General features: G+C 34.0%; 1 protein-coding gene across 1 annotated transcript in view; it reads right to left on the bottom strand.

Moving 5' to 3' along the window:
* Positions 1-13322, bottom strand: part of WDR70 (WD repeat domain 70) — a 226215-nt gene that overhangs the window by 27735 nt on the left and 185158 nt on the right. The window contains exon 13 of the mRNA XM_006919492.3: positions 12860-12998. Within this exon, the coding sequence (XP_006919554.1) occupies positions 12860-12998 (139 nt within the window). The remainder of the gene's footprint in view (positions 1-12859; positions 12999-13322) is intronic.

Here is a 13322-nt window from a genome sequence, read left to right as displayed (position 1 = left end):
ATGGACACCCTCAGGACTACCCAATACACTGGAATGGCCGTAATGACCATATGTGATCCCCACGGCTCAGAACACAGATCAAGATGTGAGTCTAAAACAAATAAAAAGAAGGCAGATGAAAATGGAAAAGTACTGAAGAAAGAAATTTCTTCAGATTTTAACAAGTTTTATTTCATGGAAAAAGAAAAACTGCTTTCCATATTAAAATATTGAGCTGGGGAAATAGAAGAGTAAGATGGGAATTCTTGAAACTTTTCCAGGCTATTTGTCCTGTCCTCCCAAAGCCTTGCTTTTCCCAAACTTGGATTATTTTGCAGCATGCATGGGCCATGGGGCTTGGCCTCATCACTCTAAAGTTCAGGCAGCAAACCTGTTGAGTAAGCCTCAGTATCCAATAAATAAGGCTCCTCAACACGCACCTGATCTCTGTGGAGACATCCTTCAAACGCAAAAGATTAAAGACAGACATCTTCTCTGCTCTGCTCTCTAACTGAGCACGTACCTCTCTCCTTTTTTTCTCTTCCACACTCCTCGAACTCTCGGGAAGTTCCACTATACAAATTGTAGCAATTATCACTCTTTGCTGGACATCTTCTCAATCTTTCCCTTTCAATGCCCCAAATAATTCTCTCTCCCATAAACTAGATAGACGCCCAATGGTGAAAAGAAAAAATATCACAGAACTTTTATAAATGTAGGGGTTGCTGTGGAAAACTCAAACAGAGAAAAGTGTTGCTCTATCCATGCCATAAATATTTGGTACAGATGCACGGATTACACTTTTTAAAAATTAGCATCTAATTATCAAATCAATTTTCATCAAACCTATGGAAAATATATTTATTAAAATCAGTTCATTTACGGCCTATGGTCTAAAATTAAGGTAACCTCTAAAGCAGCAAAAATCTGGAATCTGGTAGTTGTCCTTGGCACTAAATAAATCACATCTGTATCTAATAATAAACTTGCCTAAAGAATTTCATCACGAGAAAAAGTTCTCAGAGAAAATGGAAAGTCTCTTGGGTAAGAAAATTAAACACATTTTCTTCATCTAATTCAAAACACTAAATTTTAGTTTGGTCCAATCCTGTTATTTGAGGAGAACGGACAAAGGCAAAGAAAGCACGAATTACAATTAAAGAAAATCTGGTAATTATTCTTATCAATGACAATTTGGGAGTGGGAAACAAACAGGAGTCTGGCAGCTGGAGTCTACTACAGGTGAGCGACATCGGTGGTGGGCCCCATAAGGCAAATACCCCAGAGGCCCCATTCCAGTGATCCACTTAGAAGCAGTACTTACTGGGAACACAGTCTCAACACCCAAGGTGATCTTCCCACTGGTGGGCACAGGATAGGTTGCTGGTGTGCCCAGATATGGAGTCCCTCAGGCCTGAGAGGAGCCTGGGGTGCTGGAGTCCCAGGCAAGTCACTTCCAGGAGATTAGCCTTACCTGTTTCTATCATGCATGATCAACTATTATGGGGACCAGGTTGTGAAAAAGTTTGGGAAGCACTACCTAAGGTGCCACCTCTCTCAATCAAATCTACACAGATCCAGGCCCCTTTACCCTTCTTCCTCCTTTATCCATAGTTAGAGATGGGCAAAAAGATAATAACCATAAATCCTTTGTTTATATGAATAAACAAAGCATAAATGGATAAAACTATTAAATCCCTAACTACTAGGTACGAAATACATATATGATCAGATCTTGGAAATCATCAAGTATGTAAAACCAAAAAAAAAAAAAAATACAGGAAAAGCTGAATCTTCAAATATGAATTATAGAGGATATGTAAAGCACTATTTATCTTAATATAGTATGGGGAAAGATATAGTATGTTCTACAAATCATACTCTTTTATTTAGCCCTTTGGGGGTCTCAGAACCCCTGCTCATACAAGAGTGTTTTTTTCCTAAAAAAGGAAAAAACACTATCCTGAGATACGTGTTAATTATAGACCTCTTTCTTCCCCACACTATATATAATTGTGAAAGTTTGGCCAGAGTTCTGATAGAACAGCTGGAAAACTTGTTACTGAAGACCATTCATCAAATTCAGGTTGGGAGAGGAAAAACTGCCACAGAAAATTCTACACGACATAAAGTCCTTCACTTGGTCTTCTATCAATGGGACATAATATGGTGTTGGGGTTAGACAAGAGAGCACTAGTCATCATTGTATTACATGTTTAGACATTACTTAAAGAACACTGTCATTTTGCACACCTTTAAACATCTACAAAATCAAGTTCTCCTTTTTTTGTATTTTATACAGAAGTCAAGTATGTTTCTCCTCCAGGGTGGTATTATCTAGTGGCTGAGTCTTCATTCAGTTTTGCCACCACAGCAATTATGTCCATACAAGGAAATGGAGATAAATCTAAACACCAATAAAATAAAACACCAAGTTCTTGTACAGAAGAGGAAAAGAGTTTCTATTTAACCAAAAGGAAAATGTGAACTTTTCTACTGTTTTAAAGGACTAGAAATGAAAGCAAAACAGTAAACAGAAAACATTTCCTTGAAACTGCTGACACCAAGAAGTAGTAGATGCCTTTTAATACAATATGTTACATGGTTAAATGACACCAGAAAAGGGAGAAACTATTAAACTGAACAAGCCCTTCTCCTTTTAGTCCTCATTCTTCTGCCTTCAATGATTTATGAAGCCTGAAGCAGTATATATAGGCCCTTCATCCTACTGTAACTCCCAAAACGAGATCACTGCCAAATAGATAATTAAGGGAAAAGACATCTCACTATAGGTTTTGAATCTGGATTCCTGTAGTACACAGTATTTCAGCGAAGAGAATGTTGAATAGAGAATCTAAATAACTGTATCTGAATTACGAGTCTACTCATTAAATAAATTTATAAAGTTGTTCTTTTAAAAAAGACTGAAGATGAGAACAGAAATGAAGTAATAAATATATCAGAATATGGCTTCTATTCTAAAGAAGAATAATGATTAGACTTTTGATAAAATATAGTGACAAATTCCAACAAATAATTTTTACTTCAAAGGAGAGTGTTTTACAAAATAGATCCAGGGCACAGATCATATTCATTAACAATATAATAACCAAAACAAATTATATTCATTAGAATTCTAAATGATGAGTATTTTAAGCATCTGCAGTAAATTTGTTTCCTCTACTGAACTCGAAACAGCTATTTTTAGTAAGACTGAAAAAGGATCATCTCAAGTTTTAAAGCAAATAATTAAAATAAAATGTGTACTTCTTCCATCAAATCCAAAATAAAACATTTATGTTCTAAAATTCCAAATTTATTTAAAAAAAAACTATTAACAAAAAAATGAAAAACAAAAAACAAAAAACTAAACAAGAGAAAGTGGTAGGGAATAGGCCACTATAGTAAGTCTCAATAAGAACATACTAGAATAAAATATGATAAGAGGTAAAGCAAAATTAACAAATACATTTTCACCAAATACTTACTATGCACCATGTATTACTCTAAGCATGAAGAATGTAAGGCCTTTACCACCCACATGGCATCGAGGAGACTCTTACTCTAATTTGGTCACTAAAGAATCTAGAATTGGCTGAGAAGAGAGTATCAAAGATAATAGAAGCGCTGAGAAAATAGCCCACAGAGAAATGTTAAAAACAATGGCAATAACAACAAAAACTAAGTTTGGCTCATTTGGACAAGAAAAGACTGAACAGTAACTTTATAATCTTCAAGGAAACAGAGGATGTTGACCAGCTGTTCTCTAACTCCATGAGGACTAGAGTAAAGGATGTGGACTCTAAGCATGAGAATGGGAGGCTAAAGGTAAGGAAAAAAATATCTGATGGCAAGAGAACTCATAAACAAGAATGAACTCTTCAGAGAGACTGTAAAGTCTTCTGTTAAATGTAAGTCTAATTTTCATATAGGAGAGTTATACAAGGAGCTGGACTTGAAGATAACTGAGAAACTGAGCAAAGTATGCCTGATGCCAGAGGGCAGCTACCTGAGCAATAACCAGCAGCTTTGCCTGTGGTGTAGTTATGTCAAAGGAACATACCATCATAGTAAGAAGGGTGACCCACACGAGGATCAGTGACATTATTTTATTTCCTACAATATGGATGTCCCTGCAAATGTACAGCAATCTGAGAAGCTTCCTCCCTGGCACATCGGCTGCAATTTGTACTATTTCATTATGCATTTTTCATCACTGTTGCAATTTTTTTGATTAAAAAAAAACAACACTCCATGTTCTGGGTGAGACAGGGAAACACATTTCACTCAGTGTCTCCCTCTGAATGCAGTTATAACTCTGGGCAAAATGGAGCACCTATTTGAGGGCTCTGAAAAGCAAATAGTAGTGGGTGGCCTGGGGAATTAGTCCAGAATTCAAAGTATCACTGAAGCAGAAGTGAGTGTAGCATTCCCCCACCTCCTCTGTGATGAACAAAATATCAAAATTTTAAAAAAAGACAGGATCAGATCAACTGAGTTTTCCTTTTCCCTCAGGCTTTAATACAGTTTGGCACAGCACTGTTACTCATCTCATTTTTATTTAAAATATTGGTATTTTATTCATCACGAATTTTTTGGAGTAACTTTGATTTTTTTATAATCTTGTATTAAAATGTTATTTATCTTAATTACTGAGTTTTTGGTACCTTCTTAAATTTTATGCTTGAGCTTGACCCTAGTCTTGGCTCTGCCTCAACCTGTATCTAATGCTATTACACAAAAATAAGTTCAAAATGGACCATACCTAAATGTAAAACATAAAACTTTTAGAAGAAAATACTGAAGAAAATCTGTGTGACCTGGGGTCAAAGAGTTCTTAAGAAGTAACACCAAAACATTCTATAAAAGTAAAAATTAATAAATTACATTTTATCAAAATAAAAATCTTTTGCTTTATAAAAGATTCTATTAAGAAAAAGATAAAAAAACAAGCAACAAACTGGAAAAAAAATTTTCAAATTACATATCCTAAAAAAAAAGTGGTATATAGAATACATAAAAGGACTCTCAAAACTTAACAGTAAGAAAACAAAGAACTTGACTTTAAAATGGGCAAAAAATTTGAATATGTACTTCACCGAACATGATAAAAAATGGAAAATGAACACATGAAGATATTCATTAGCCATTAGGAAAATGCAAATCATAACCACAACGAGATACCACACCACACTATTAGAATGCATAATGTTAAAAATGCCAACAATACAAAGTGTTGGTGAGGATGCAGAGCAAGTGGAAAACACATACACTGTTGGTGATAAATGCAAAACAGTACTGCTACTCTGAGGAATGGCTTAGCATTTTCCTACAAAAATAAACATTCACTCAGCATATGACTCAGCCAGACCACACTTAGGAAATGAAAACTTAGGTTCACACATAAACCTATATATGAATGCTTATAGCAGCTCTATTCAAAATCTCTCAAAACTGGAAATAATCAAATGTCCTTTAAACTGTGCTCTATACATACAGTGGAAAACTACTCGGCAATAAGATATCTCAAACTATCGATTCACACAAACAGCCTAGATGAATCTCAAAGGCATTCTGCAGAAAGTCAATATAAAAAGGTTACATCTTATAGGAGTCCACTTGCAAGACATTCTTGAAAAGCCTACACTATAGTGATGGAGAATAGATCAATGAATGCCAGGGATTAGGAGTGAGAAGGCAAAGGAGTGAGAGTGTGACTATGGAGGAATAGCACAGAAAAGGTGTTTTAGGGGTGATGGAACTGTTCTGAACCCGAATTGTGTTGATGGTGGCTATATGAATCTATACATGTATTTTTAAAAAGAGGTCAATTTTACTATATAATGTTTTAAAATAATAAAAAAGATTCAGCACTAAACTAGTTCCTGTCATTTTCCCTAAAACATTTTAAGTCTTGATTAGGCAGATATTAACTTACCATCACGAAATTGGTGGTTTCTTTTCTCTCCACTCAATGTGCCTACAGATGAGCACTCACTCAACTGTATTCTTCAAATCCTAAAAACTACTGTCCTGGAATAACTGCCCATAGCGTGATACATTTAGATGCAATGAGAACCGAGAAGTAATTTATTCAAGTCTTACTGATACCAGCCCGCCTTGGACACTGTGAAGCTAACTTAGTAGGGGCCTCCAGCTGAATTTCAGTTACTATTTAAATTGCACTCTGTTATGTATGCAGCTTGCTTCGGGAAATCCCAAGAAATGGTTTAGTAATTCAAATCACAAAAGCAGCAAAAATGCAACATTATTTTTCATCACAGCCCAATGGCATATCTTTATTTCAGTGACTAAAAAAAAAATATTCCTAAAGAAAGTACTACTGATTGACCACTGTGCTTCTTGACAGTGAAACACTGTCATCGCAGCCATGCTGGAAGTTAGCTAGTGACCCTGGGCCAGGTGATGCTAGAGGAAACACTATGTAACTGCTATATTGGGAGACTTACACTAAAACTCCATTGTCTATTCTAGGTTCTCTATCAAATATTTATGTATCTCAGAAGACCAGGAAATATCCAGTGCTCACTTACTCTGCCTTCCTGCTCTCAATAAGCAAATGCTCCATATACTATGACAGGTAATACTGTCTTACTACTTGGCGATGGGAACATGCACATATTTTATTAAACACAAATATGTTAATCAAGGATCTATCTAGACTCTGTTTAAACTCTCCAAGAAAGTGAATTACAGTAAAATTTCATTAAGCTGATTATCTCTTTATTCAAAATAATATGTAATTCCAAGCAACTGCTATTCGCTAGTCAACCAGCTGCCTGATTGCTCTTTAATAAAAATCAGATAATGGAAAGCTAGTTACCTCAAAGCCCAGTTTTTTCCCATCCCTGTGTGCTACACATTAAGAAGGTTTCACTATATTTTAGAAGGTAGATAAATGCCAAATCGAGTCTTTCAAGTTTAGTTTCAATTGGCATTTGCACTGCTGATCGTTCAAGTCCTCTCAGTGTACTATTCCTTGTATAATCCTGACTGGGCAAGGATACCGCTTGACTCATTTCTAGAAAACATTTAAAGAGGTGCAATTCTGTCTGAGCTGGAAATTTGTATCCATAAGACAGATCATTAGTCTGTTCCCAGTGTGAAACAGAGCAGATGAGTTCCTCAACTCCTTCAGACACAAGTTTTCACAAGCATAGCTTTATTAATTTGTTCGAAGTGAATTTCCAGATTAGTTACATCTAGAATCAAATGTAAGAACAAAGATAGGTTCTAAAGCCAATTCTGAAGACTTCTGGAAGATCCATTAATTTGAATAATCTTTCTGCTCTCTTCTATATGTATGTAGCAATAATGGAAGTTGATTGTAGTCTGAATGGTCAGCATGTCCCTTACACTTACAAATAAGATAAGCAGCTAGCTTCATGAAGGATCTATTATTTTATGGCCCTATTATAACCATTTATTCTTCTTATTCAATATCTTTGGATTTATATGAAGTAAAAGTGGCAAAACTTTCATTTTATGTTATATATCATTTTATATAACAAATATAGTAATTTTTGCTATGTTATAACAAACAGTAATTTTCTTGGACATCAAAATTTAATAACAAATTTTCTTGGACATCAAAACATAATAACAAACATAGTAATTTTCTTGGACATCAAAATTTGTTAATTTAAATGTCATATCTGGGAATAATATCTGGATGATGTGATTAGATATGGTATTTATTTTCTTAATGATCTTTTCTACATTGTCAATTTCTTACATTTTTAATATACTACTTTTATAATCGGTAAAATACAATTAAAATACAAAAAGCTAATCTGATAGTCCTCATTTTAATGTATATATGAAGAATCAGATTTTACAAAAACAAAATAATATAAACTCAAGTTCTCTTCAGAAACTCATTTAGAGAAGAAAACATAGTTGATATTCTCATGAAAATGTTTTTTTAAAAATAAATCAGTTTTTCACAAAATACAGACCTCACTTTCTCCTCTCTAGGCTATCTCTATAATCAGACATATGGGTGTTAAATAAGAAAAATTCCCCTCCTTTTAGTAACAAACCTTAATTAACATAATTTTAATAATAACTACTTTTTTTTCAATCAAAACCCATGATAATAAGGGGCAGGGAGTAGTAAGTACATAAATGAGTGAATGAATAAATGAATGAATATATCTGGTAGAAAAACTTCAAGTTCTCCTTATCTTTTAGGGGAAGACCAGGGTTGATATTAATAACAAATAAAAAAGTCATTTTTATTTCAATTTCCTCCATTTGATGAAAATGAAAATAACTGATAAAGTTCCAGGAAGGGAGAGCCAGAATATATATTTGCTCTAACTATAGGGTTAGCTTCATGAAAAAAATTAATAACAAGACTTCGAACTGATAGAAGATACTAGTACTTGACATTCTGAGTTTTTTTAAAATGAACATAAATGACATGTGCATAATATAAATTTCATTTCTCACAGGAAGGGGATATTCTGGAGAACAGCAGTAGTAGAAAGAAGCAAACATCTAATATATACTTTGTTCTTTGCTATCTGTTTACTTTGGTGGTTAAAAAATGTTCCTGAATTAAAAAATTTTTAGGTAATCACAAACAATTTTTTTTTCTTTTAAATGATCTTTACTGTTATATTTCTTATGTTGGCACCAGAATTCTCAGTCAACTTTGAAATGCTTAAGGCAGTCTAGATGAAAATATTGAAGCAAATTTCCTTTCCCTTCGGCTAGATCAGTTGTGCCAGATGTTATAATTGTTTTAAAAATAAGGGTTTCTCTTTTTCTTTCTTTCCCTCACTTTGTTCAGTCAGTGTTTACAGAAACAGAGGTACTTCACCAAAGTATCTAAGCAAACAAACAAATCAGAAGAGAAGTCAGAATCAGGTGTGAAATTTCGGGCTTTTTCCTTTCCATCTGTTTTCTTTTTACCCAAGGAAATGTCTGCTATCTCTTTCAAATTATTAACAAAAGCAACTGAGGTGAAGAGGCCACCATCTTAAATAATACCAGGTCAGAAGAATTTTATTTCACTATGTTTGGATTAAAGAATATAAATGGTAATATAAACTGTCCTTTGAATTATATCAGTTAAAAAGGAAATTCTATTAGTCATTCTGCAATAAATGATAATTTGATGACATATTAATAGGCTGGTAATAGTTTATAATGTTATTTCAGAGTATTTCTCAAAATAACTGGAATTTTGAAGACATTTAAAAATTTGTTTCTTTTATACATAATTATTTTTTTAATTGATATGTCATCTCCAAATAATATTTTGTCCGTTCTTTTACTCCTATACTTTTATCACAAAAAAAAATGGAGAAGTCTTTTACTCTTTTTAATATATTACTTTTATTATATATAAAACATAATATTTTATATATTACTTCTATAATACATAAAAACCTAGGGTCTCATCATACACAAAAACAAAAGTGAGTTTGTAAACTCAAAATTTTCAGAGCATATGACAATGTAGAGTGGGATTATAACCAGTTTTTTTCTATGTCTGTTACAAAAATAAATATGGAAAATTTAATTGTTATATTTTAAAAAGGTATTTATTGTAAAGACTGCAGGACAATTTTTAGTTATTAGGAAATTAATTAAATAGATTCTAACATACCCTGACTGAAAACAATGTTTGCTTCCATACACTTGCTGAGCTTCGCATTCTTGAACATAACTATCTGGGGGTTTATTTTGTTTTAGAAGAGGGTATGGGAAGAATAAAATCAATCACACTTTACTGAAGTAAATGGACATATCTAGGATAGACCTAAAGCCACCACTGTCTGTACCTAGTCAAACAAGTACACCACTATATGTTGATATTAAGAATATGAGATGCTGCCTTTTATGTAAATTTAAACTCAACACAGTTAAGTGCCTTACTACAGCACAGTGTGATATTTCTAAAAGAAATGACTATCCTGGTTTTAAATGACAAAAAAATAAAATAATAGAGCTGGGTTTTTTTTCCCCTCTAGCAAAGTGTCCACCCTCTTTACCTATTCCAAAGGATGTATTTATTTTCTTACACTCCAAGAAGACTTTAAACTTGAGAAAATAGATCAAAGGGGCAATTTAAAGTCTCTTTAACATGCCATCCTACTATATAAACAGAAAACAATGCTGTCTGATGTTAACAACAAAAAAAGACAAACAAATCCTAAATCAATGATTTAAAGTGTGTCTTTTGTCCCTATTTGAAATTCTCTCTCACCCATCTATTAAAATGTATCTCAGAATATTTTCTGGCTTTTCTAAGATAATTCAATATATGGTCTATTCTATTTACTTAATAACCCCTTCTCCCTTGTTTGCTTCTCTTCATTTGCTCATCCCTTAAAAGCTTGGGTTTCCGAAGGCTCATTCTCTCTTTCATGCCCTTTCCTTAATCTAATATAATCAGCAACCAACATTTCAACTATAAACTATAAATGCTTCTCCCCAAACTGTCCTCTCTCTTAAGGACCAAACTCATCTATCCATCTATCCACTGAGCATCTCTACTCAGAGGTTCTACAGGTAGTTATTTCAAGTTAAACGCACCCACAACGGAACTCACTATCTTCCTTCCAAAACCTGCTTTCTTTCCTTTTTTTTTTTTTTATCTTACAGAACATTGATCCAGTCTCCCAAATTATAAACTTCAGCCTTCACATGTAAATGAACACCAAATCTTGTAAATCCAACCTTCACACTTCAGTAAAAATTACACTGTTCTAAAACGTAGATCTGAATGTCATTCCTTTGCTTTTAAAAAAAAAAAAAAAAAGGCTCAAGACAAAGTCACCTTCATATTATGGTATACAAGGTCAGTTTGCCTTTCCCATCTCTAGATACTTCTCTCCCACCTCACTCTCTAAAGACACACACCTGTGCTCCACAATATGCATCACCTACTTGCACTTCCCAAGTACAGTCATCCCTCAGTATCTGCAGGGGGATTGGTTTTAGGATCCCCTTCAGATACCAAAATCTGCGGATGCTCAATAAAATGACATAGTATTTGCATGTAACCTACGCGCATCCTCCCGTATAGTGTAAATCATCTCCAGATTACTTGTAATATCTAATACACTATAAATGCTAAGTAAATAGTTGTTATCCTATGTTGTTTAGAAATCGATTTTCTGGATTTTTTTTTTTTTTTTTTAATATTTTCAATCCGAGGTTGGTTGAATCTGCAGTTGTGAAACTCAGGGATACTGAGGGCTGACTGATTACCATTCACTCATTCAATAAATATTGATTAAGTGCCAGGCAGTGTTGTAAGCACTGAGGATATCACAGTGAACAAAACAGACTAAGTTTCTGCCCTCATGGGCTTATATCTTGGTGGAAGAAGACAGACAAAAACAAATAAATATATAATAGATGAGGTGGTGGTTAAGTGCTATGGAGAAAAAGCTCTAGCTAGAAAAGCAACTCACAGCAACAAAACAGCGTATTCTGTACACCACGGAAATCCAGCATGTCTTTAAAAGTGTAATCATACTTCTATATCCCTTAATTTATTCATGTTTCAAATTAAATTACAATTTAAAAACACAATACCAAGAATAATACTGAATTGTATAGCTGTTGAGAGACATAACAGAACAGCTTACTTCTGGAACAACCAATTATAATAATTTTATTTTTAAGATTAAAGTTGATAGAGTCGAGGGTGTTTTTCTTTGATTCTAGTGTTTTAGTTGGCTCCTGGATGTACCCCAAAAAAGTATTATTAGTCTTGGCACATTTCAAATTATGTCATGAGATTAGAATCTAAAGCTTAAGTACTCATCTAGAATTAGTCTCATTGTTATTCCTATATTGTCTCTAACTATATACCATGGTTTCAAATTTAGGGCCTACAATTAAGACTCCATAGTAATACTAGAACATTAGAGACAGGAGCTTTTTACTGGTGATTTAAAAACAGTTGTTCAATTGTCTGAATCATTTAAGTGCTTAATATGTCCCAAATGTTTACAGAGTTGAAACAACTGGAAAAACCTACATAAGAGCACTGTTTAAGATATAGGATATTACTAAAGAATTTGACAATGAGCCAAAGAAAATTTACACAGACAGTAATTGGCCTGTTTCATACTCAGAAAATAACAATGATTTGCTTCACAATCTAAATAATAATACATATTTTAAAAGACTTTAAAGGAATTCAGATTTTCCTCTGGGACTCTTTACTATTATTATATTACCTATGGCTCCAGTCTCAGGACATGAATGAATGAATGAATGAATGAATACATGCATGCATGCTGGTGTTTTAGTGCTCACATTAATCTGAAAAGAAAACTAAAGGGTATTTTTTTAGATGTAGAAGTTAAATCTGAAATGTCTTAAACTTTCGAATAACTGAATAGAAACAAAGCTCATTGGAAACTGAGTCTTAATGACAACAACTCTGAGAAGCAGAATTCTGTCAAAGTTTCAAAGTTTAGGAAACAATGATACACCTCATCACTATCTGAAGGCATAACTTCTCACTTTTATCTGCAATCCCCAAATCTTCACAAACATGCACATTGTGGGAAGCTCATTTCTGTATTCTACATGACGATCAGCTTCTGCTTTTTTCAAATTGGCTGGCAGAGGGGGGAACATCACAGGCCCAGCTAAATTCTGATTGAAGTGTGGGCCCATAGGAAATACTGGGTCAGAGAAGGGGATGTCGTGGATCAGCTAGTCTGCAATGTACTAAGAATTCCTGTGCTGGAGAAAAAAGCAGCTACCATTGCACTGTAAGGACCAGGGCTCACGTTCTATTTAAAAACCAAAAACCAACACAAAAGACAGCTAAGAAGCAAACTTCACTTTATTCTCAAGGCTGGGGAGAAAAGAAAATACATACCGCATCCGTGATGTCTATTTCATACACTCTTTGGAAAGTCCTGCGCTCAAAGAAAACGAGTTTGCCGCTGCCACATCCCCTTTGAACAGATGTACCAGTGACTATGAGTTTATCGTCTGGACTGAAACAGCAGTCAGTCCTACAGACAAAAAGAGTTTATGATATAAGCGTATGACCCCACAACAGTGCAACAAAGAGTGAGTTATATAAAATAACATTGTAATAAGAGATAACTCTGATATAGGGCTTACAATTAGTTAAGCACTTATATTAATTCACTTACTCTTCACAATAATCCTAAGAAGTAGATATTATTACTCCCATTTCACTGATGAGGGAAGTGAGGCAGAGAGAGGTCAAATAAATCTTATCCAAGATCACAATAGGAAGTGGTGCAGGTGGAGTTAGAACATAGGCTGTCTGATTCCAAAATCTTTGCTCTTAACTTCTACACATTAGAATA

Source organism: Pteropus alecto, unplaced genomic scaffold (assembly GCF_000325575.1).
Source record: "Pteropus alecto unplaced genomic scaffold, ASM32557v1 scaffold338, whole genome shotgun sequence".
Lineage (NCBI taxonomy): Eukaryota > Metazoa > Chordata > Mammalia > Chiroptera > Pteropodidae > Pteropus > Pteropus alecto.
The sequence above is the reverse complement of the archived record's forward strand: the minus strand, read 5'-3'. Positions and strand labels throughout refer to the sequence as shown.